Raw genomic sequence first — 27375 nt, forward strand, 5'->3', positions numbered from 1 at the left:
AACACATACCTATTAAGTAATTAAACAGTACTGACTAAAAAAATATATTCACATAGTTTTATTTAAAAATTATTTTAATATCTGAAAAAACAGTACTGATAAAAATGTATAATTTTAAGCAAAAAAATGTTTAAAATCTGTACATTTATCTTTGTTTTGTAAAATAAAGTCATTTAAAAAAATTACATGTCGATCATGTATACAAATAAATATTTTTAATATAAATATACTTAAATAAATGTTTTTCAACAGGAAGTATGTCAATTTATACCCTTTCTAGAATCTGTAGACTAGCATTGCCTATAAAGAAAACAGATATTTTGAAAAATCATAGAAGACGTACATGTAACTCTATATTCATAAAAGTCTATTACTTATATATTTGATTACATAATCATAAGACAAATACAGCAGTTAATATTTTAGTTCTCTCATATCAAATTATTAGCTATAAATAAACAGATAAAAAGAGTAAGTAAAGGAACCTCAAGGATAGGGAAGGAAGTTCTCTTAAAAGTCATTTAAAATTAAAAAGAATTCCTATAAGCTATTCATACTTCATTTGAAAATCATTTATAAACATTTGAAATAAGCTTAATTATGTAAAGTTATGTATGAATAGTTCTTTTGAGAGTTTATACTGGAAAGATTTTTGGTTTAAAGATATGTCATTCTAAAATTATTACATTGTAATTATTATGTACCATAACATATAACAATATTGATAAAATAGTATAGTAGACAACTTAAATTTTTGGTAAAGTTTATATTTTAGGTAGCTTTTATAGAGGAGTTCATGCAATTAATCAAAATCGGGCAATTAATAAAAGTATAATATAATAATGAAATAAAATATTTTGGGATCCTGAAATATGAAATAAAATTATGATTTCAAGGATGAATTGTTCTTCATGTAGGGGCATTTTGAGTTTTTCAGCAACTAAGTTTGCATGCCAGGCAGTGTGTGGTTGTTTTTAGGTTTTGCTTAGACAGCCTTATTGTTGAGAATTATTGTGCTCACTTTCCTGTCATAAACAAGTGACACTATCAGCAGATGTCCTGAACATCTGGCCATTGTAATTTTTCCAATGTTCCTAATGTCAGTTATTCTGTTCATTTTGAAAAGTTGGGATGTCTAAAGTGGTTTCTGTCTCTGACCAAAGGAAGTTTCTTTGAAGAAGGGTGAAAGCTACATTTATCTTTCGTCATCAGGATAGCTCTTTAGAGTGGTGTTATGTGTTATACTTATTTAGGAGACTAGCAATAGTATATTCTTCTCCAGGTTCTCTGATGTCTCAGGCCAAGTGTTAGTTGCTGAGGTTTACAGTACCACTCACGAGGAGACCTTAAGCCCAGCTTTCTGTTGGTTCTAAATGGCTTTGCTGAATCTTTGAGGATCTGTTGCCATTCTGATCATTTTGTTTCTTAGATGATACAGAGAGGTAAGATGCCCTTTCTCTCCTTGCATCTGACACATATATCTTCCAGATAATATTTTAAAAGTTATGTTGGGTTTAATTAATGGCTGAGAGTCATTTTCTAGGTCAACCTTAAAGCAGTATATCCTTTTTCAAATATATAGTAACTGCTGCCTTCTAATATGTTTCACAATGTTAAAACTCATATTTTCTTCTATATATTCTCCTTTCAAGCAATACCAACAGAGTACTCCAAACTATTAAATGGCATTTAAATGTACATGATTTAATTGCAAAGGCCTCTTTTTTATATAGAAATCAAATTAACACAACTCCAAGCTTATGTTTCTTGCTCTGCCTTGTTATTGTTCGTGCACAGTGAGACAACACTCTGTGAGTACATTGAATCTCCCACTGCTTTATGTGACTTATCATGGTCACTCTATGACATGAAAGTTAAACCTCTGAAGGTATAAAGCAAGTCATGCATCACATACATGGTCAAATGCTGGCTTTAGTGATCTGTTTGTTGTTCTCCTAGGGTTAACATAAGTACTGACCCAATTAGTAATATCTGGAGAATTATATGTATCATCTTATTACATTACTTCAGTAATTTGATATTTATTAACATTCTTCCCATGATAGGACAGTATCATGTCAAGCATGTTCACATCTTCAGTGTTCCAAGCAATGATCATTCAAATAAACTTTCCAACAGATATTTCTATTTAGATTAAAATTATAAAATTCAACTCCAAATAAATAAATGTGTAGAATGCATTTACCAGCAAATGCATGCAATTATTGTTTAGCCAGCACAGGACATGGAATTGATTCCCAATGTGTGTGTGAAGTTCAATTTCCTATGAATATTAATGCTTAAATTTTAAAAATTGAATCATAGGTAAAAGTAAAGGTTAAATTAACAAATAAATTTTGTCATGTAAAAAATGTAAATATTATTGAAACTTCAGTGGTTAAAAGCAAAACTATTTAGTGTTGGTGTGGTGTTCCAATGCTTATATTTACTTTTACCAAATGTTTTCCTTCTGTCTTGCTTTTTTTCTGTATTTATATATGTGCATGTAATATACATGGGTTTGTGTAAGTATAATCATGTATATGTGGCTACACATGTAACCTATGATGTGTTAACATGTGTGGCCATGATTGTGGAGACATTCCCATAGAAAATTTTCATTACTAACCATTTTTCTTAGGCTATTATCTTTCCATTCTTCTTTTCTGACTTTTTGCCTTCTTTCTTTCTCCCTTCCTCAGTTCATTCTATCTTTCCTTCCTTCCTTCCTTCTTTCCTTACTTCCTTCCCCCTTCCCTTCTTTCCTTCCTTTTTTGTTTCTTCCACCATCCTTTTTTCTTTCCTCTAATCATTCTTTTTATTTTCTTTCTAGATCATAAGTACTTCAGGCTATCCTCTACCCTGTTATATAAGTTAGGGTAGCCTATAAAACTTTATCTTCTAGCCTTTGCTGGGTGATGGGCGTGTCATCATGTGAGAATTGGTTAGAATATTTCATCCTTTTAAAAAAATATTTGTTTTTATGTATCCAGAAATTGTGAAATTGAAACTATATTTTCTCAAAATATATTAAATGGAAAGTCTCCAATATTATATTTAATGTTTATTTTAAATAACAATTTCCTAAAGAGATTGTAACTACCAAACTGGCATTTAATAAAGTAATGAACTGTATCAGTAAGGATGACTTGCACACAACAAAGAAATGGAGTGTGAAGGAACTATGTAAGGCCATCTGCCTCTCTTTACTCAGTCTTAGTCCTTGCTCCTAAACAATAGCATCACATCAGAAAGGCTTCTCTGTGTCTTGTGCCATGGTTTGGCTTCCTATCTTTGACCCAATTCTTAGCACACAGCTAATGATATTACTTTAATACAGTTTTGGCAGACCAATAGTCTAAAAGTTAAATGAAGGTATTAAAATTAATAGGCAGTTAAGGGTAATCATGTTTCGCAAATATGTAGGTATAGTATAAACTTCATAAAACACTATCAAATGCCCTAATTAATTACATCAAATATCCACAGGACTGGTTTATAAAGAATAGAACACTAATCATTTGTGTATACTTTGAGATTCTATATTCCTGTAGCATTTGAGTATTGGAATTGTGTAGGCAGATAATGTTCCTAATGATAGTTCTTAAACGGTGATATATTCATAGGTTAAAATTTACCTTGTCTACTCAGGTTGTTGTAAACAAGTGCTCTCTGATTATGTGTGAGCCCACAAACTTGATCTCTTTTGTCTTTCAAGGGCTTCAAGTTCTCCTTCCTGACTACCTTCAGGAACGTTTTGTACAGGCAGCACTGAGCTACATTGCTTGTAATTCTGAGGGGGACTTTATCTGCAAGGATAATGACTGCTGGTGTCTCTGTGGCCCAAAATTCCCAGAATGTAATTGCCCCTCCATGGATATTCAAGCCATGGAAGAGAGTCTTCTTCGAATAACTGAAACATGGAAAGCCTACAACAGTGACTTTGAAGATTCAGGTAAGACTGAGATTTTACTATCGTACTAAGTCTTAGCCCAAAAGGATGAGGAAAGAACAGATTGTTCTTGTTGAAATGATGTTTTATTTTATAGTTGGAATTTTTTTTCATTTATATCAATCTTTTAAGTTAATATTTATAGTTCATCTGTTAATGCTTGATAAGTGTTTTACTAAGGGATTGCTTTTTTTATTTATTGCTTATATACTATTGATATTGGAGTACAACCTGTTCCTGATGTGAAGTTATTAAGAAACTGTGCTGTCATTTTAATATTTGGGGTTGTCATGTAATGCTTTTCATGTTTCTCTGCTATTTCCTGAAATCTGCTGTGTTTCACTTGTGAGGGAAAAGATGTTAGTGTGTCTTGTGTGCCTTCACAGTTTCATAACTCACCACAAACTGACCACCATTTAAACTAAATTAGAGTCATTTTATGTTAATCGCCTGTTGGTTTCCTTTATTTTTATTATTTAAGAATACACTACATATTCTTTCGAAACAGTTTCTTATTAATGACATAACTTATAATGTGTGTCTGCTCTGAGAGTATCCATTTTAAAAATACTGACCTTAAAACAATGGAAGGTAAAAATATTCTTGAAATTAATGTAACAATGTTTAAAAGATAGTTCATCTAATGTATTATAAATGGTATAATTTAGTCAAAATTTTCTAGGCATGCAGGATGCTCAAGCAAGCAGAGTGAAGGATGACATTAATCACAACAGCAATAAGTGGCATTGGGGAGAATCAATACCCTTTGGTCTATTTTCATCAAAATATTTTATCAAAATAAAGAATGAAGATCTAGAAACAGAGACTGGACATTGAGCTTCATACTGATAGTTTTTCACTAACATATAATTTTGGTTAGGCACAAAGAATAAAATTGACAGTAACCTCATAGCTTTGTGAATATAGGAATAGAAATATGCTGTATATTAGAAAAAATTCTGGATAAAACTCCTAAAATTATCAGCAAAACTCTTATTCATAGTGTGGGATAACAGATACTTTACATTGTGTGATTTAGTTACTCCACATTAGCTCTGTATATCTTAACACTAAGTTGACTATCTCAGTTATAACTTGTCAAATTTTAGTGATATATAATTGAAAGAAAAAACAAGGTTGCTTTAGAAGGATAGACATGGCCAGAATGCAGGTAAGATGAAAAGCAGGGGAGAGAAAATGATGAATGAACACCCTGACTTTCTGCAAGTGCTTTTCCTTGGGGCACATTTATCAACTCATGGCAGATTTCAAACCTGAGAACCTTTCTAGCCCTTGAAAAAAGTTTCTGCCTCAGGGCACGTAGCCTGAACAACCTTCTGCAGCCCAATCAGGTTGTAATGAGTATATTGGGAGTGCACAGTAGGCAGTTGGTCTTTATATTCTTTGCCTTAATTTCAATATAGATGTAAAGCTGATGGTTAGATACCTAAGCTAATAAAGCCTGAATTAATTAAATGGAATCTTATACAGTGCAATGCTACAATTACCAATACAGGTTTTGAAATTGAATGTGGTATAGGACTGTTTCAGGACAAGTGTGAAGCAAAGCATGATTACAATTTTGAGTTTGGCTTTAGGGATTTTAACAGGATCAGCTCTTATAGTGGTGATTAAGAATAGAACATATTAAAAACAAATAGGTGGCTTATTGAAGATGAAGATACTTTCTAAACATTCATGAGGACATTAAATTTCACAGTGCTTTCTTTCTTGACTGAATAGATTATTATGTACCATATTAAGAAATGTCAACCCACAGATGCTAATCAGATTCTCACACAGACAGGCATACAGAAAAACAGACAGTCTCTCAAACACACACACACACACACATAAACACACACACACACGCACATACACACATGCACACACATACACTGCAATCTACCATAGCGTATTTTACTTCTCAGCTCTCTTTACTGTTTTATTGGGCTATTCTACTGTCTTTTTACTCTAATTCCATGCTTCCTTGATTATTTCAGATTTTAATACATTTTTAAGTCCTTCTTTTTTATCAAATTAGCCTGTTATTTGGCATGCATATTTGTGTGTATGTGTGTGTTTGTGTTCTACATATTACAGGCAACTTTAATAACAAAACCATAAGAATACAGCATTTATATCAGACCTACATGATGACCCCCTAACAATGATGGGGGCAATCTCATAAGGCTGCATCCTTTGACTTTACAGAATAGGCAAATAATAGTTGCTGAGAGAATTAGTATTCTTTCTTATAGGTTATTCCATCCCAAATATGTATATGGAGGCCACAAAAACATTAATTAAAGAAGAATTTGTCATGTATTAGAGAAATTGGTGCCAGAAGCAGGATGTGGAAGTGAAGATAGAGTGGAAAGTATTATAAATAGACCACTCAGTAATGAAAGTATCAAAACATGTGAAAAATACAGGGCACACACATCTGTGACAATCTGAGTTAATGTCTTCCAGTTCTTAGTTGTTCTTTTGCTTTCTTGCCTGGCTGCTTTCGTGGGTTTTGTGGTACTAACTTGACCGGAAAGATTAAAAGAATAGAATTGAATATATTTGCCATAATCCATACCTGAGCCCGAAAACCATGCAAACTTCCTCATATTATGAATTTTCAAGGTACAAAAAATACTAGAAAACGTCATAGGAGATCTTATTTATCAAAATAAATTAAAATGAGACTGATACAGCTGCCTCCTAAGAGGCTCTGCCAGAGCCTGACAAACACAGGTGTGGATGCTTGCAGCCAACCATTTGACTAAGCACAGAGAACTCAACAGAGGAGTTAGAGAAAGGACTGAAGGACCTGAATGTGATTGCAACCCCATAGCAAGAACAACACTATCAACCAACCAACAACCCCGCCCCCCAGACTTCTCAGGGCTAAGCCACCAACCAACACATGGAGAGACCCATGACTACAGTGCCATATGTAGCAGACAATGGCCTTATCTTCTCTCAGTGGGAGGAGAGGCCCTTGGTCCTGTGAAGGCTCAATGCCCTAGTGTAGGCGAATGTCAGAGTGGTGAGGTGGGAGTGGGTGGGTGCGTGGGAGAGCATCCTTATAGAAGCTGGGAAAGGGGGATATGATAAAAGGTTTGCATAGGGGAGGCTGGAATAGGGGATAACGTCTTAAATATAAAGTAATAAAATATTGAAAAAGAAAACACCCTAAAGCACAGAAAATGTAAACAAATATGTACAAATATTCCAAAGACAGAATCAACAAGTTCCATACTTCCAATAAAAATATAAATAATAAAAATTAGTCTGAGGAATAAAAACATTAGAAAATAATCAAGAAAGACATAATATTTAGAATATAAGGAACTTTAAAATTCCAAAGTGGAAATTGAATGAAATTGGCCGAAATTATATTTTTCATAAAACATGACATATAAATGGACAAAATTATTTTTTTAAAAAATGCTTCAATTTTCTATTCATGAAGTCAATGAAAACTAAAACATTAAGACAGTGCCTTATTTAGTAAGAATAGCGGTAGTCATCTAATTAGAAATAGGAACTGCCAATGCTGGGCACTGAACCTTGGCATATAATGAGGATATGAAATAGCAAACTTGTAACAAAAGGCAAGACCACAGTTTAGTCAAAGCTAAAAATTGAATGCTCTGTGTTGTCAAGCAACCAACAGAGCCCTGCTTCGCTATATCCAATAATGAAATTCTATAGTCTTCAACACATGTGGAAATTGAGATCATTATGTTTAGAGAAATAACTGAGGCACATAAAGACAACTTTCATGGGATTCTATTCACAAGTAAAATTTAAACAAGACTTGCAGTCAGTGAAAGGAGTAAGCGGGCTGAAGGTACCAGAAAGGTTTCTCACAGATTGTTAGAAGTTCTGGTGTGCTACCGTTTAATACTGTCATGATGGGTAGTAGACAAAGGGGTCTTAGGTTTTCCTAATAAAGCACTGGTCCAATAGAAACATCCATGATCTGGATATTATGCAATGTGCTTGTGTCCTGATATGAAAAAAAAATCACACTTTATGTGCCAGTTAAAAGGTGCTTAACAGATGGAAGAAAACCAGACATTGAAAATTGATAATGTAAATTCTGAAATGAACAGGTGAACTCATTCTTCTCGCCATCATGATGTCATCTGAATGAAATAACTTGCAGGAAGCCTAAGATAAATGTTGCAATATGTTCAAAAATTATTCAGAATCAAAATTTTGGACAGAAAAATGTGTAAAGCCTCATAATGTGATATTAGAAAGTAATAAGCAAATTATTGTTTTTTAGAACAGTTATTATTGTTTTTAAAACAGCTTTATTCCAGATAAAGATGTGATTAGTAAACCAAATTAACAAGGAGGTAAAACATATAGACATGAAATCAATGATGGGTTGAAACACAGAATTGGAAGCAGGCAGTTGACAAGCATATGACGTGCATGTTGGTGTACAACGTTAGCTGACTGGCACAATGTTCAGGGACACAGTGGACCTAGTGTCTAAAGATATTTGAACTGTGACTTTTCACAAATAGTGCTCATGGAATGTAGAAGCTAGAAGACAAGGAGAGCGATGGTGAGAAACTTAGGTCATGACAGACCAATAGTATTCATGATTTCACAACAGCTTCAATTGCCTTCATGGGGAAAGAGTCTCACAAGACCGTCTGAATTTTCCTGAGCCATTAGTCTCCCGGGAACATCTGTGGAAGAGACCACTATTGTCTTAATTTTATGGACACAGTTCATCCCACAAGGGTGTAATAGAGATTTCAAAACCTATGGCCATGTAGATCTCCTTGGTTAAGCTCATTAGGCAAGAAGAAACACACAAACAGGGATATGAAGAATAGGCGAAGTAGGTAATAGGATTAGAGTGTACATGAGAGGTAGGAAAATTATAACCAGAAGGTATTATGTTGATGTATACAGTTGCAGGAGAAGAAATTTGATAAACCTACTTTAAAACAATGCCTTACACAACCATTTAAAAACTATACTTCTATTTCTTGCTGTGATTTCTCCAAGTTCCAGAGAAATTAACCAATCAGACACATTTGTATAAAACCATGATAGTTAGAATTATCTTGTTTTATGGCTTCAAAAGTTTAAAGATGCAAGACATAGGTATTTGTCAGGCTTACTTTTATTGCAGAAATTCAAATCCTTTTATGATATGTAAAGAGACAAAAAGCAAACCACAAAAAAGGGACATATTGTAGTTTACTTTGAAATGGTTGATTCAATCTAACTTGAAAAATAAAACAAATGCTAGTAATTAACAGGCTAAAATATATTATATTGAAACAGATATATCAGTGTGTAATTCTTTAATTAGGAGGATAATTATCTGAATTTCGAAGTGTTTTTCTCAGGTAGTAATAGCAGTGTGAAGTATTTCAGGGTTCACAGCACAGTAATTTAAACTGCTAATTGCAGTCACCGCACAGAAAAAGAAAAGTAAGTTGCAAATTTCATCAGGTCAAGATAACTTATTTATAAATGGTTTTTCTGTTAGCTATGCTTACAATTTTCACATGTAAAATCCAATTTGTAGATTTGAGCAGCGTGTTTGTGTATGGGTCATTTTGTTCTGTTGTATGCAAGTCTTAGATAATATGTTTATTACAGCCTGAAAATAAAAATGTCAGGCAGTTTTAAGAACAAATGTACTAATTTTCAAAACGTGCAATCTGAGAATGTCTCCAATATACTTAATTACAAGGAAATGTTCATCTGAGTTCAGAAGAATCTTTCTGAGGGAAAAATAGCAACATGGGGTGTTTCAGAGTATGGGTAACAAAAATTTATAAGTCTTATTAGAAAATATTATAGAATGCATTAATTCTTTATATTTTCAGATAATGAAGCATTTTTAATAAATGCTGTTGATACATAGGATATAAGCTAGAATTACAAATGAAGAAAAGCAAAAAATAACTCTTCCTACATTGTTATATTTGCAATAACTATTACTTATTTGCTATGCATAATTATATGAAAATAACAACAATATTTTTAGTAATTTAAAGCCAATGTTTTTTTCATATTTCAATCAAGATTTTCAAACATGATGGAGAAAAAATAGAATACTTAATTCTTGCATACATATCTAGTTTTGTGTAGAATTAAATTATAACATAATTTAACAAATCATCTCAAAACAAATAAGCCCAAACAAATGACATTATATTCTCTATTACTTATCTAACTCAACTATTTTTTGTAAATAAGAAATTTATTTATTTAAAAAAGTTATAGAACATAGGGGTTTTTTGCCACAAGTAATTATCTTAAAGAAAGGTGTTTGATATAAAGCACAAATATGTTAGAAACATTCTGACATGACAGTTTGAAATACTTCTGTTATCACCTGGCTTATTCAGAATCTAAAGTGTGATATGCAGTCAACAGCACTTCAAAAAGAACATGTCCTATTATATTAAAAGGCACTTATTTGGTGTCCTCAGAATGTCAGATACAGACCACTTCATAATGGAAAGTGTGTAGGTGTGACTTTTGGAGGCTGCTGTGCTTTTAAACATTTATATACTAATAAAAATAGATATACTCCCTAAGGACAGGACTGTATGGGATGCTGTGTTTCAGAGAATCTCATGTATGTTCATCTACAAATTTAGTACTTACTCATGCCTCTTAGTTTCATGTACAGTATTTTAAAAATTACCTTATTATAAAGTCTCATCTTAGGCAACAGTCAACTATCAGTTTTTAAGAAAACAAAAAAAGAGAACAAACCAAAAATGTTTTCTGTACAACAGTACTATGCACAAATCCAGGACTCAAATTTCAGAAGGCAATTTAGAAGCTGTAACAGTTAAAGCAATCTCATTGTACCATATTTCATTGTAATCTTCTCCAACAACAGAGCACATTTTCCTTACAAATCCTCATTCCAGGTGCAGCACTGCACAATTTATGGTATAGACTGGTATACAGCATGACCACAAATTGATGCCTGCTAATTATAAAATCTCCTTTTCTTGCAAAGAATATTAAATGCACATAAAAATTTGAGTGATGGTTAACTCCAGTAATATCCTCTAAAATTTCCAAAAGAAGAATGATTTTATTTTCTCTAGAATCACAAGGATGATGATGATGATGATGATGATGATGATGATGATGATGATGATGATGATGAATATATAATAATAAATAAATAATAAATTATATTATTTAGTAAAGGTAGAAGGGCAGAGTAATGAAAATGTTGATTAAGAATTGCTTACATTTAAGGATGAGACTAGTTTAATAGAGCGATTATATAGAATGAAGTGTTCCTTGGGTTTTATTCAAATCACTACAGAAAGTAGGTATAGTACAAACCTATAATCCTCCTAAGAAGGAAAAGGAAGGGGAAAGATCAGGAGTATAAGGTGAGGACTCATATTAAGTTTAATGACATCCTGTGATTCATGAGCCACCAGCACCCCTACCACTTCTAAAATTCCCCTAACACACACACACACACACACACACACACACACACACACACACACGCAGAGAAACATGTACACATGACAAATCAACCAAAAATAAAACAAAAACCAACCACACTAAAACAAAGACAACAAAACAAAATTTCTCTCTCTCCCCTCTACCTCCCTCCCTACTCCACCCCTTCTAGGTCTCTCCACCTCCCCATTTATTTTTGTTTTGTTTGAATTTTCTTAGGGTTTCTCTGAGTAGGTCCTGGATCTCTTGGAACTTGGTCTGTAGACCAGGCAAGCATCAAACTCAGAGCTCTGTTTACCTCTGTTTCCTGATTGCTGGAACTAAAGACATTTTGTGCCACCTCCTGGTGAAAATGATTTTTTTTCAAGACAAGCAATATTATTCTCCATGTCCTGATTTCATTAAAAATATCATTTTTAATGATAAAATAAATTTAATAATAAAATACTGTCAGTTCCCTTCGGCTCCCAAGTGAATCTCTTTTCACTATAATTGTAATCATATTTTATGTCGTAGCTTGAGTTTATAGAAAAAAGGGAAATTTGTGTGCATTGAAGAGTAAGAGAAGCAGAGTGGTTCTTCAAAGTCAAGATGGAGTTGGATATTTCAGTACTAGATATGGAACTCGTAATCTGTCCAATTCATCAAGGCATACAATTTTGTAACATAGGGGCAATATACAGAGTTTTCTCTTTCTAATAAACTTTTCCTAATATCATGTACTAGCAGGAAAATGAAATGCCTTCAAGCTTAAATGAACTACAATGTAGTTTTCTCTTGTAGCTTTCATTTTGCTATAAGCTAAATAGTTAAAGCAAACCACACAAACTTTACTAGTAACAAGTCACTCTGAATTTAGCAGCTGTCTTGGTCTTTGAAAATTTTAGTAGCTTCTTTGATCATGTGGCAACCCTATTTAGCCTAATGATCTAAAGTGAAATTTACTCACCCATTAAACTAACACACACAATTCTGTCTTCATGTAGGTGATATTATTGTTTTTATAACAGCATTCATTAAGGGAACTTGGTACGTTAGAGTTAAAACAAGAAAATAAGCTCCTTTTAGAATACCAAGTTGCAATCTAAATTTCCCTAAAATCAATATATTTTTAACTAGCATTAACTGCTCTTTGGCACTACCATAATTTGTAAATATTTCTACATAAAATATGGTTCACAAGTCTAAAAAGGCAGAAGAATGCCAAATTGGGTTTCCTGGTATTGAGTTTTATTAGTCATGGCCTTCCCTGTGATGGTATTTAAACTGTGCAGTATTTAATATATTAAGAATAACATCTCTGACATTAAAAATTTTATTCTGTAGTTCAGTTAATTTTTAGTCTCATCTGAAGTAGAAAGTCTACAGATTGCCAAGCAGGCATTTTGTGCAATGATGCTTGATTTAGAGTGAGTCTTGCTGCCAACTACCCCATACCTGTTCCAGTTGGCCCTCAATACTTTTTGTTCCTGTCAGGATCAGTTTTCACATTTCAAGACAGTGAATGGAGTTTGATGTTTCTGTGGGGAAAAAAAGAACATATTTTATTTGTCATTCACAATACCTAGTACTATATGCTATACAGAGTAATAACATTATAAATTATAATGCATTTACTGTGTAATAGACTATAAAATGTAGATGTAATAATGGGTGTGTGACAAAATATTCATTGTGGTGTTGGTTTCCTCAATTGTCTTTTTTTATGAGAGTGTCACAATGACTCTTGTATTTGCTTTCCATATGTGTGCCCTCAAAAATAGTTTTAAACATAAATATTTTCTGTGTTATTTTTAATGTCATACATAAGCTTTGACTGTTGTGCTTTGTTTTTTGTCTAAATATGAACTAGCACATGAACAATGACTTGAAATGCCATTCAGAAAAAGTTAGTAAAGCATAGTTGAATCAGAGGAAATATATATAATTTTGTTTTAAATCACATTGAAATTATCCCAAAGATGTTTCTTTACAGAGTTGATGTAGATTTGTTTTGATTATCTCAGTTATAATAATCTCTGTGTAATTCATAATTTACTCAAATACATGTTATCACAAGAAATAAAGCATTTAGGGATTACACCTAGCATCATATAAACAAAATAAACAGTGACCTCTTTACATGTTTCATTGCTTAATATCACAAAGACTCTAAAAATTAGAATGAATAAAGTAGTGTAGTCAGAGAATTTTATTGGCTACTCAGTGGTTCATTTTATGGATGTATGCCTGAAGAGTTTGCCTATAAATTCCTTACAACTTACATGATTATTCATTTTTAACTCTACCTATTTTTTTTTAAACTCTGGCAAAGTCTATTCGCGCTCAGTGTATTTTTTGCAATAGTGCTAACTTCAGAGTGGCTATGTAGATTTTAATAAACTCCTCCACTATAGTATTCTTGACACCTTATAACTTACGTAATCTATTATTTTATAAATATTAGACACTGAGTATATATATATATATATATATATATATATATATATATATATATACATATATATATACATATATATATGATATTTGTATTTATTTCTTGTTTTCAGTCCATCTCAAACATAGTCTTCTCTCACTCCACTCCTTCCTGTTATACATAATTTAAAATAACCAATCAGCTAAAACCCATACATAAGATTTCTTTTCCATAGCTGCATGATCAAATGCACTAAATTCTATATGACTAGCTTATAGTTTTTCAGTGACAAAATGTTAATATTGTGACTTTCAAGTTGGTTTTGCACGCAGGTGTGCTGGCTCAATATGAAGGAATTCTGTTTGTGATTTGTCACAAGAAGCATTTTGTATCTAGTAATACTAGCTTTCAAAATAAATACATCAGATTTTAAAAAGTGCTGGAGATAAAGCTCAGTGACGGATCACTAGTATAGAATACTAAGATCCAATCCATAATATTGCCAAGATTTATAGAAAAATATCAAGATTGCTAAAGATCTATTATTTTGTCAAATTCTAATACTTTCTGAATTGATATTAAGAAATTACAAATTATCTTTTGGTGTATGAAAAAAAAAAACAAAATCAAAGATCAGCATTTATGATTCTGTGTGTATGTGCAATGGAAAGAATCACTTTGTGATTTTTTCAAAAAGTTTTATTAGCTCCAGTGCAGAGTGATATTAAATGTTCACTGTATTGTTTCAAAATATGTGACATATGAGACTATTATTATGATGAACTATGAGAGAATATAAAGGGTAAAGAGAATCTAGGCCTTGCTCTTCTTTACATGTGGCTACTATTTTAACAGCGTTTAAGCTCATGCTGTCTTAATAGTTGTATGAGGTCAAAGAAATTATTAAACTCCAGAGCCTCCTGTTTCAACCTCCCACATGCTGGGAATTACCTGTGTGCATTTTAATGACACAAAATGTATTCCACTTCAAAGTAATCGTGTCCAAAATTATGGGTATTAATGGATTAAAATTAAGCTTGATTAATCTAGAAAACATGAATCATATGTAGCCCTATAACATATTGGTAATAAATTGGTAATATGTTCTAAATCCTAAAATGAGCCCAGACTAAACAAAATCACTCTTACAAAGCACAATATCTTTATAAGAACAAGTATTATTATTTATCATTACATGTTACTTGACAACTTCTGTAATATAGATTAAATTATGGCTACAATGCCACATTTCAGACATGATTGTATCAGACATAAAAATACATTTAATAATGGATTCAAATACTTATGGCCTATTTGAAGTTATTAGATATACATAAGACGTACCTTGATAAGGAATAAAGCTACAGGAAACTTATCCTTTAAGAACTAGCATTTCTCTAGGTTCCACCATCTTCTCTTGTTCCAAACTGTCATATGTAAGCATCTTACTCCAGTGCCTGTTCACCTCATTACACACAGGATTACAGGCAACAGAAGATGAGGCCTTGGGCCAAATATCTCTGAAACCACAAGCCCATGAACCCACTTTCACTGGAGTTGCTTCTTTGCCCAATTTTGCTATAAAAACTAAGACTTGCTATAAGAGCACTTACTGAGAAATTGAGAGCTTTGGATGGGATAGTAATAGCAAAAACATAGAAGCCATCATGATGTGATGAATAATGCAAGAAATTATATGAAGGCAAAAAGAAAAAGACTTAACATGCTATAAATAGTTACAAAAAGCAAGATAATTTAATTCACGCATGAAGAGTGTCATTGATTACTAATTTGTGATGTTTGTGTATTTTTTAAGGATTCTGGCAGTAAAATTGTATTTAACTGTTAGCCTACTTATCAAGTAATGACAATTACTAAAGATAAAACAGATTCTACATTTACTTTGAGAGCTAAAGTTTACCATGGTGCCTTCAAATATTGTTACTGATTTCTATTTTTTAAATAGTTATCATTTTAAGTTGCTTACAGAAACAGTGATTTTAAAAACAACTTGTAATATATAACATTATATTTTCTGCTTCTTTCTTCAACCCTGTCATATATCCTTCACTCCTCTCCTTCAAATTCCAGACCTATGACTCCCTAATTGTTATTGCATGCATATATACCAAGGTATGTCTAAATAAACTCTCGTATGTTCATAATGTTATTCGAATAGCAATATTTTCCATACAAGTAGTTTTCACAGTACCTTGGCTTGTAAAGTACCAGCATGTCCTCTACTGCCACAGTTCAAGATTTTTGTATGCATCAGTAATTGTAAAGTTGTGGGACATCCTATGATTTACAGTGCTTACTTTCTCTTAAGGTGCATTTTTCTTTGGTTTGAGCAACACTGCTACATTCTCATTTAGTGACACCTATATAGAATACACATAACAGCTGCCACACAGCTAAATGTTCTGTCACTGAGCATCACACTTACTTTCTGTTATCTTGCTAGCAAGATCTCAACAGCTACCTTTAAAGAAGAAATAACCCTTGTACTGGCAAAGTTAGTGCTGTGCTGAAAGAGTTGACAAAGTGTTAGTGGGAAGATGTTGAAGTTAATTGGCAGCAAAACAAATGTGTGGTGTTCTGTCCAGGTTTCAGGAAGCTGTGTTATGTGAACTTGGATCAAGTATTGTCCTACAAAGGTTGAATAGATTTGTCACCCTAGCTATGCAAGACATCACAGAATAACAAGATAAATTTTCCCAAGCACCATTGAAGCATGAAGCCATGTCTCAACTTTTAAAACTGACAAGACTGCAGGTCACCAGCTTGTCAAGTCTATGTGATGAAGAATCTTCTATTTCTCTAGGCTTAGTATTGAATGCTTCTGTCCTGTCCCAGTGATGGAAAACTCAGTGTATTACAAAGCCAATGATCTTGATTTCAGCATGTCTAATTAAGTAAGACAGTGTTTACTTAATTTGAAATTAAATTATTTTATATCCCCCCACATTTTTCTCTCCCCAAATAACAAGTTACCATTTTGTGGAGAAATGCCTGTCCTTCTAACTTCTGTCCGTTAGTCTGAGTCATCTTTAGAACTGACACACAATCTTCTTATTTATAGAACTGATTTTGTCACTTGTATACAATTCTATCATTCTTTAATATGTATCTTATATGATTCTATTTCATGGTAGGGAAATCACAATATGCAATAGAATTCAATTCCAGAGGCTCCAGAACACACAACACTGAAAGTCTATTTACATTATACATGTCATGTATGTGTAAGATCATCTCTGCTTTGTCATGTACATTTTAAAGACACAGGTTAAAAGAATAATCTCTCAGTTGAATGCAAGTTCATCTGTAGTTGTGGCAGGGGAGGGGAAGTGGATCAAAAACACAGGATCTTCATTCCATCTCAAAGGTCTTTTACCAAGACATAAGTATGTCATTTATGCTTAAAGATCTTTTTTTTTTTTGAAGTATTGTATGTAGTAAATAAGGAAAAAATCTATGTTACATTGCAAAAACAGGCTGAAAACTTAGAACACCAATCAAACTTTCTACTTTATAATCTGATTCATCAAATTGAGAGAGTCTGTCTCAGGGAAATGAGGCAAATTGAACCACCCTATGCTGTACATGCACTGACTTATATCATCTATATTTGTGAAACTTATTTCAGATTGAAATTTCCTCATGGTTTAATATTTCAATGTTAGGAAAGTGAATTAGACGTCAACCGGCCTTTATTAGCTCTCCAATATTAGAGTATCTCCTAAAAAAAAAAACCCTGGAACATTAATTATAAGCCTATTCAGGTGATTAAGTTACTCTTGCTACCTCAAGGTGCTCTCTTCATTGCTTAGAAGCTACCCCAATGATCTTCTTCTAATCTCTCCCAGCCCTCTGTTCTATACTTCTGCACATTGAAGTCACTTTTGTGTGCCTTTGGAACAGGCAATGGAACACAGCTTATCTTGTTGACCTTTTTAAAAACACATTTGTAGTATAGAATTTGTATTTATATTCTATTTTTCAAAGAAATTAATTATTCCTTGTTTTATGATCCTTTTGTCCATTAGGCAATTCATGGGTCTGCATTATTTCTACGATGTACTTCTTAGAGATTTTTTTTCTATAGATAATCCAATTACAAGTAATGTTAGCCAGAAAGGAGAAGAATCTGTAAAGGTTGAGATATTTTCCAGTTAGTTGGGGTGGAGAAAATAAATTCTAGTAACTCATCTTTTTATCAGCATGAATGTCATTCACCATTTGTTTAGTAAATTGTACTTGAAATAATGTACATTTTATTTAGACCTATGACAGTGGTGTTATTCCACTCAAGCAAGTTAGTCACTTAAAATAAATCACAGTCTTCCTCATGAATGGTAATTTGTAATTGGCAATGCAAGCAATCTCAAGACAAGTACATATCACATATGTAAATCTCTGACATCTTCTGATATTTCTGATGGGATCTTCTTTTATTTGTAAAAGAAATATTGACAACAGTTTGTCTTTGAAATATATTTAAAATTCTGCAACAGCTAAAATGTTCTTTTCTTTGAGCCTGGTCTTTATTTTCTTTATCTCCTGGTATCTTTTTTTTTTTTTTTTTTTTTTTTTTTTTTTTTTTTTTTTTGCTAAAACACATGCTCATACTTTGGAGGTTTCAGATGAAATATAACATATTTACTGCCAAAAAATCTCCTTAGGGAAACTACATCTGTTCAACAATCTTTAAAACAATGCTTGAACTTCTCAATATTTTACAATTCAGAACCAGCTTTGATGATAACATTCTCAGATGTGAAAATCCTTCCCAAGAGGCAAGAGGGCTGTAGACGCATCTACTTAGTTGGAGTTGTAAGAAATACATGTACTCTTGAAAAGCAAAATCCATTTGTATTCCATTTCCTTTAAAATGTTACTTGTTCTTTTTGTTCCAAAATTCACCTGATATTCTTTAAAGAATTAAATACAGATTAAAAAATAAGCTCATCCTTGAATTAATTCATATTATGGTTTTCAAATTTTGTAATATTTTAAAGAGCTATGTCCTCATGTAATGTGACAGTTATACCATATCACATCTGAATATAGGCATGTCTAATAACACTTTGTGGAATGGCCTGATGTATAATATTGGCTTTGCATTGTTAAGAAATAATTGTAGTTCAGAGCAGGAGAAAAGAGGATGTCAATCTGTGTGGAACTTATACTTTCTAGACAGTAACCTCATAACAAGATGGCATGTAAAACATGCAGCTTGTCATATCATGTTTACCATTATAATAATCCAACTGGGCAATGAGTTCTGGAATTTGTCCATGAATTTTGTAAACTTTACTTTTCTAGGAAACTGGGCTACGTGGTCAGATTTAATTTGTTTGTTTTCTGTTTATCTTACTGTCAGAATTTTATATGTATTTATTATACAGATTACGTTTTTAGTTGCATGTTATTGTCTATGATTATCAAGGAAAAGCTAATGCTTTATGAAATGCTTCATGCTTCAGAATTCAACACTATTGCTTGGCCCATTGTGAATCCTGTTCTCTATGAGTAGAAAACAAGGTTTACACAGTCAGTGCCTGAGCATATTTTGTGAATTTTTTCAATTAAACATATTAATTTCATTCATGATTTAATTAATCTTAACAAAGTATAAGCAGTGTCTAAACTCAAATACCAGAAGTGTTTGGAGTCACTGGATACTTCAGTAGGGATAGTTACCTAAGCAGAAGTAGGTAGAAATGGTTTAATCGGGTCTATGACCTTGGGGAACAGAAAATTTATCTGGAAACTTAAATATTCTGCATTATTTTTACTGTAATTGAAGGAGGTAGGCACTGGACTGTGTAGAAAAATATGTGAAGCACTGTATGTTGTGAGGATCAGCAGAGAGGGTCTCTTTCAAAAATAGACACCTTTACTATGTCCAGAGAACAATTGGCCATTGATCTGGCTCTGATTAGGATTGTCCAATTATAAGAAGTGACTGTTAATGAGGCCAGCAACTACAGTTTGTTGCATGACAGTTGGGGAGCTTGGGGTTTTCTTTTCTTTTGAAATAATATATTTGTATTTTTACAACAAGTATTGTTGGTTTATTTTCTCTGTCACATTGTTCTTCAGGATGAAGGACAGTTTACGAGTTATCACAGTCTTTGTCTCCTTTCTTTGACTTACTTTTGTTCACTGTTCCTCTGTGTTTTTTCAAAGTAAACATCCTCATCAAAATTTTATCCATCCCACATAGCTTAAGAGAAAAAATGTATTTATGAATATACATATTTAGTATATATGTATTGCAAGAATTTTACATTTATTTTTCAATTAAAGAATTATGCCATAAAAATTGGTCCTATGGTAGCTAAGATAGCATTTGATAGTTATTCTTGTATGAACTGGATCCTCATGGCATAAAACTGAATACAACAAGGCTTGTATAAATGTGAAAGATTTGTAGCTCTGCTTATTGTGACAGTATGCCTATAATAAATTCTCCTTTACATGGACTATTGTGCATGAATAAGTTTACATTATTTGAGTCCATGACTTTCCCAGGCTTTTTTTTTTTTTTTTTGTATTTTTCTAGTAAATGATCTTATTTAAAATAGTCTAAGTATGACTTTAGGATATGTTCTCAAAAACATTAAAAGGTTTTTTTTTTTAAAAAAAACAAAGATAAATGTACAAATTTTTAAGCATTTTTGCATAAAAGTATACGAATACATTTTTAAGGTTGTAATTAAGTATTTGTGGGTACATATATATACACATATGTAACAATGATATAGGAAAAGAGACTATTAATTTGAGAGGATGGAGAGAAACTAGGAGGGGCTGTAGGAAGGAAAGGGGAATATGATACAGTTCTATCTTAATTAAAATATATTCTTTATTTTTTGTTGAACATCACACAGTCTGTGAGTTGTTTCTGGGGAGCTCAGAGCTTTCTGGGGTTAGTATCCAATTATCAGTGACTGCATATTATGTCTGTTCTTTTACGACTCAGTTATCTCACTCAGGATGATATTCTCTAGATGCAACCATGTTCTTATGAATGTCATAAAGACATTGTTTCTGATAGCTGAGTAGTACTCCATTGTGTAAATGTACCACATTTTTTTGTATCCATTCATCTACTGAAGGACATCTGGGTTCTTTCCAGCTTCTGGCTTTATAAATAGACCTGCAATGAACATTGTGGTGCATGTATCTTTGTTGTATGTTGGAGCGTCTCTGGGGTAAATGCACAGAAGTGGAATAATTGGGTCTTCAGGTAGTACTATGTCCATTTTTCTGAAGAACAGCTAGACTGATTTCCAGAGTGGTTGTATCAGTTTACAACCCCATCAACAGTGGAGAAGTGTTCCTCTTTCTCCACATCCTCGCCAGCATCTGTTGTCATCGGAGGTTTGGATATTGGCCAATCTGAATGGTGTGAGGTAGAATCTCAGGGTTGTGTTGATTTGCATTTCCCTGATGGCTAAGAATGTTGAGAACGTCCTTAGATGTTTCTCAGCCATTTGATATTCGTTGATTGTGAACGTTTTGTTTAAGTCTGTACCCCATTTTTAAGTAGGATTGTTTAATACTCTGGTGTCTAGCTTTTTGTGTTGTTTGTATACCTTAGATATTAGGCCTCTATCAGATATGGGGTTGGTAAAGATCTTTTTCCCACTCTTTTGGCTGCCGTTTTGTTTTCTTGACAGTGTCTTTAGCCTTACAGAAACTTTGCAATCTCATTAAGTCCCATTTGTCAATCTTTGATCTTAGAGCTCTAGCTAGCCATTGGTGTTCTGTTGAGAAAATTTTCTCCTTTGGCTATGAGTTCTAGGTTTTCCGTACTTTCTCATCTAATAGTTTCAGTGTACCTGGTTAATGTGGAGATCACTGATCCACTTACACTTGAGCTTTGTACATGAAGATAAGAAAGGGTCTATTTTCATTCTTCTGCATGCTGAGTGGCAGTTGGACCAACACTATTTGTTGAATAGGCTGTCCTTTTTCCATTGTGTATTTACAGCTCCTTTGTCAAAAATCAGGTGACCATATATGTGAGGGCTCATTTCTGGATCTTCTATTCTATTCCATTGATCCATGTGCTTATTTCTGTACTAGCACCATGCAGTTCTCTGCACAATTGCCTTGTAATATAGCTTGAGGTCAGGGATAGTGATTCCCGCAGATGTTTTCTTGTTGTTGAGGATGGATTTAGCCATTCTAGGTCTTTTGTTATTCCATATGAAATTGCACATTGCTCTTTCCAACTCAATGAAAAACTGGGTTAAAATTTTGATGGGGATTGCATTGAATCTGTAGATGGTCATTTTTAAAATGTTGATCCTTCCAATCCATGAGCATGGAAGATCTTTCCATTTTCTGAGATCTTCCACGATTTTCTTCTTTAGAGGTTTGAAGTTCTTGTCATACAGGTCCTTCACTTGCTTAGTTAGTGTCACACCGAGGTATTTCATAATTTTTGTGACTATTATGAAGGGTATCTTTTCCCTAATTTCTTTCTCCACATGTTTTTCCTTTGAATATAGGAAGGCTACTGATTTGTTTGAGTTATTTTTATATGCAGACACTTTGCTGAACTTGTTTTTCAGCTGTAAGGGTTCTGTGGTGGAATTTGTGGGGTCCCTTAAGTATACTATTATGTCATCTGCAAATAGTGATGTTTTTACTTCTTTCTTTCCAATTTGTATCCCTTTGCTTTCCTTTTGCTGTCTCATTACTCCGGCCAGGACTTCCAGTACTATGTTCAATAGGTATGGGGAGAGTGGGCAGCCTTGTCGAGTTCCTGATTTTAGTGGGATTAGTTCAAGTTTTTCACCATTAATTTTGATGTTGGCTGTTGGTTTGCTGTATACTGCTTTTATTATGTTTAGGTATGGGCCTTTCATTTCTGTTCTTTCTGAGACTTTTAAAATAATGTGGTGTTGGATTTTGTCAAATGCTTTCTCAGCATCTAGTGAGAAAACCATGTGGTTTCTTCATTGAGTTTGTTTATATGGTGGATTACATAGATGGATTTCCTTATATTAAACTATCCCTGCATCCCAGTGAAGAAGACTACTTGATCATGGTGAATGATCGTATTGATGTGGATTCAGTTTTCAAAGACTTTGTTCAGTACTTTTGCATCAATGTTCATAAGTGAGATTGGTCTGAAGTTCCTTTCCTTGTAGGGTCTTTGTGTGGTTTAGGAACTAGGGTTATTGTAGCCACAAAAAAAGAGTTAGGTAGTGTTCCATCAGATTCTATTTTGTGGAATAGTTAGTAGAGTATTGGTATCATGTCGTCAATTAATGTGTGACAAAACTCTGCACTGAACCCATCTGGACCTGGGCTTTTTTTGGTTTGATTATTTCTTGCTTTATACTCCTCTTGGGTCTATCTGCTTCCTTTTGTTCTAGAGCTTTCTACTGTGCTGTCAAGTTGCTGTTGTATGCATTTTCTTTCTGGAAGCACTTAGGGGTATGAGTTTTCCTCTCAGTACTGCTTTCATTGCATCCCATATGTTTTGGTATGTCGTGTTTTCATTTTCATTGAATTCTAGAAAATCTTTAATTTCTTTCTTTATTTCATTTTGACCCTGATATCATTTAATAGAGCATTGTTTAGTTTCCATGTGTATATGTGGGCTTTTTGTTGTCTTTGTTCTTGTTAAAGACCAGCCTTAGACCATGGTGGTCTGAAAGGATGCATGGGAGTATTTTGATCTTCTTGTATTGATTGAGGCTCATCCTCTATCCAATTATGTGGTCAATTTTCGAGAAGGTGCCATGAGTTGCTGAGTAGAACATGTATTCTTTTGTTTTAGGATGATATGTCCTATAGATATCTATTAATTCCAGTTAGTTCATATTCTCTGCTAATTTTACAGTGTCCTTGTTTAGTTTCTTTTTCCATGATCTGTTCATTGGTGAGAGTGGAGTATTATAGTCTCCCACTATTTTTGTGTGGTAAAATTTTTTTTCAGCTTTAGTAGGGTTTCTTTTATGAATATGGGTTCTTTTGTATTTGGAGCATATATGTTAAGAATTGAGTGTTCCTCGTGAAAGATTTCCGCTGTAATGAATAAAAAGTGTCTTTCCCTATCTTTTTTGATAACTTTTGGTTGAAAATCTACTTTATTTGATATTAGAATGGCCACTCCAGCTTGCTTTTTGGGGCTATTATCTTGGAAGGGTTTTTCCCAACCTTTTATTCTGAGACAGTGGGTGTCTTTCTCTCTGAGATGAGTTTCCTGTATTCAGTAAAATGCTGGCTTTTGTTTATGTATCCAGTTTGATTGCTTATATTTTTTTATTGGGAATTGAGTCCATTTATGTTAATAGATATCAAAGAATAGTGCTTGCTGTTTCCTGTTATTGTTGCTTTGGTAGGATGAATTGTGCCTGTGTGTCTTTTTTTTTTTTTTTTTTTTTTTTTTTTTTTTTTTTTTTTTTTGGTTTTAACACTTCATTGTGACTTTGAGTTCTCTGCGAAATAATCTGAATCTAACTACCTTCATCTTCTGACTGAATGCTTTTGCCTGGCTTTTTCCTAATTTGGGCATCATGTTCTAATACTCTTTGTTTTCATTCTCTAGTCATTCTGTCTTTATCTGTGTCTAGCTTTTTCTGCATGTCTGTAAAACTATCTCTGTATACTTGGCCATGTACACTCAGCATCCCTCATCCGTCTAACTTCCTTTTTCTGTGCTATTTTTCTGTGACTTGGGCAAATTCCATCTCCACCTCATTTTTTCAAATGTATCTCAGACTCATCACATGTTCTGTTCCTCGATTAGATGTCCCTTTAAAACATGGCTGCTTCCTTCTATAAACTAATCTTACTTCATTGTTAGAGATTAAAAGTATGCTCCAAGGATGTATTCCAGCCAGCAGATCATTCAGTGTGTGGCTGTATTAAAGGTGGTTCTCATGGATCAAGAAGGTCCTTGGATTTGATCTCTTGTCAGAGAAGTCATGTTGCTGTATTAAAGTTTCTTTATAATGCTCTATAAAAAACTGTTCAACAGTTTATTTTGAAATATGCTTAAATGTTTGTAATGAAGAATGAACACTATAATTCTAGATTCCCCAGCAACTATCAAATGAAATGTCTAGAAAACTGCTAAATTTCACAGTGATCATGCAGCTATCTCACATCAGATGAGAAGTCAAGTTAGTTCATGTATTTGACCTGCAAGAACTACACTTATCTTGTACTGCTGATGGTTTATCTGACAATGGCATGCTGATAAAATAGTAGTTGCAATTGGTGGAACTGTGAAATTGAAGTGATGCGTACAAAACATATTACTCCAGAATGCATAACAGAAATTTTAGGATCAGGTCTGGTCTAAACTTTTATGCTTTTGGTAATACTTTCTATATTGAGCATTCTTAGTTTCAAAGAACATATTGAAGCCCCAAAGGATAACTCCTGTTACACAGTCCCACAGAAGGCCTTAGTTAAATTTAGTTGGTCTGAAAATTAAACAGCAATAGCACAACAATAATAAGAGCATATATTTGGTGAAAGGATTACAAGCTTTGAATAAATGCTGACGAAGAAAGTGTGTGACAGTAATCACAATTAAATATAAATTTAATTATCAAAGAACAAACTTAATTAATAAATGTTTTATAAATCAGAATGGTCAAAGTGATATGAATCCCTCTGTAAGTCTTTCAGAAAGTTGATACATAAAATATCTTAGTAGCTGCCAAAATTTGCTTTATTTGATACTTGTAGACAGAGAGGATATTTAACATAATTTATCAATAAGTGAGACTGCAAATTAGTTTACAAAGAATTAAGTAGAATGAAATTGAAGAGAAGACTTATGTGAAAATATGGGAGTAAGAAAAATAAAATGAGATGTCTTGAGGCAAATACAGTGAAGACAAAATTGCTCAGAAATCACTCAGTGTGTTTTTATAATAATGGGGCCCAAAGCAAAATTTTCACAAAGTGAAAATCAGTTAGCTAAGGGAAAGGAAACTTGTGTAATAAAAATGTGTAGTCTTCAGGGAGTGTAGACATGTATGAAGATATGTAAACTAATGCTTATTCTCACATCCTAGGGAAAACAATTTGCCCTACATTTCCAGAAATTCACTCCAAGGCAAGTTTTCTCTCACTGAGCTATAGTGTCCTTCTCCAAAGGAATTCATGTATATAGAGAAAAAGTCAAAACCAAACTAGAGAAAAGCATTAGTTTAAAAATATTTTTCATGAGAAAAGCAGTTTCAGATTACCTAAGAGAGAATAATGTAAAAACTTTGTCATAAAATTTTAGGACTCCATAGAATTATCAAATATATTGTGTTAGTACTATATATTTTTTTTTCACTGAGGGACTAATTTTAGAGTCATATTCCTCCTGCTTCAAATGAGATGAGCTGTGGAGAGACACAGTAGCACACAATAAATGCAGTGTGAAATAAACTCCAATTATTTTGTGGGTATCTCTGTAACTTTTCAGGAACAAATGAAAACTCATTTATCCTCAGCCACATTTTAGTCTCTCCTGGATGTAGCTTCTTGTAATTTTGCTAGTGAATTACAGACACTATTCTTACATTATGTATTTGGTATGGTGTAGAGACCAGCACTTAAAGGATTATAGGGTTTGTGTCTAAACATCCTGTTGAAGGAAAACAAGAGAAGGAAACAGAAATGTTTGCTTCACAAAAGTTGAAAGTAACCTTGTAAACACAGGTCGACATGCTGTTTTTCCCTAAAGTGCCTGGAACACTCCTTTGAATTATTTATGCGAGCCATCTGTTCCTTGCTTTTCATTTCTTCCAGAACAGACAAATCTCATGGCCTTTAGACTTTAGCTACTACTACTTGCATCTGAGCATCTGGTTTCTTATCAGAAATCCATATCGAAGCTGTTTATTCTGAATCAGGGAATTCCATTATTATCTCCAGGGCTCTGGCAGAATTAATCTGTTTAAACAGTATCTTTCTTCAAAACAGGTGCTTAAGTGGCTTATCTAATGTTATCATTTTAACAACAGTACTAAAAATAAAGAACTTCACATTCATTCTGTCCAACAAAATAAAATGACCATGGGCATTTAGAATTCTTGTGTTCTATAAACAGTGCCTGGATGTCAACATATGGCTGTCTGATGAGGACACCTTAATTGATGAAAAAAATCCTCATCTATACTGAATCAGTTGGAATTAATATTTTTCAACAGTTTGTTAAAACATGTTTTTACCAATAAGTGTACAATACCTTACTGCAAGTTTGGTGGTTTTTGAGAATAGAAATTTATCATCTCACAATTATTTGAGCAAAAGATTCACAACCAATATGCCAAAAAAAAAAAAAAAAAACAAAAACAAAAAGAAAAAAGAAAAAACAAACGGCAACAACAGCAAAACACCATTCTGTACTGTGTGCAGAGCATTGCTCCTTGCCTCTGTTTGTGGTAGCTGTCAACATTCCACTGGTTAACTGGTTTGTTGTTTAGTTGGTTGTATCATTGGTTGGTTTATTTCTTTTGTTTGTTTAGCAGGTATTCTTTTTTGTAAT

At 33.1% G+C, this 27375-nt stretch overlaps 1 protein-coding gene across 3 annotated transcripts in view; it reads left to right on the forward strand.

The window, feature by feature from the left end:
* Positions 1 to 27375, forward strand: part of BRINP3 (BMP/retinoic acid inducible neural specific 3) — a gene marked incomplete at both ends in the record, with an annotated part of 389121 nt that overhangs the window by 242148 nt on the left and 119598 nt on the right. For all 3 annotated transcript variants that reach the window (XM_080918308.1, XM_080918309.1, XM_080918310.1), the window contains one exon: positions 3719 to 3955. In XM_080918308.1, coding sequence (XP_080774434.1) covers positions 3719 to 3955 — 237 coding nt within the window. The remainder of the gene's footprint in view (positions 1 to 3718; positions 3956 to 27375) is intronic.

The sequence above is a fragment of the Micromys minutus genome, assembly GCF_963924665.1.
Source record: "Micromys minutus genome assembly, chromosome: 6".
NCBI lineage: Eukaryota > Metazoa > Chordata > Mammalia > Rodentia > Muridae > Micromys > Micromys minutus.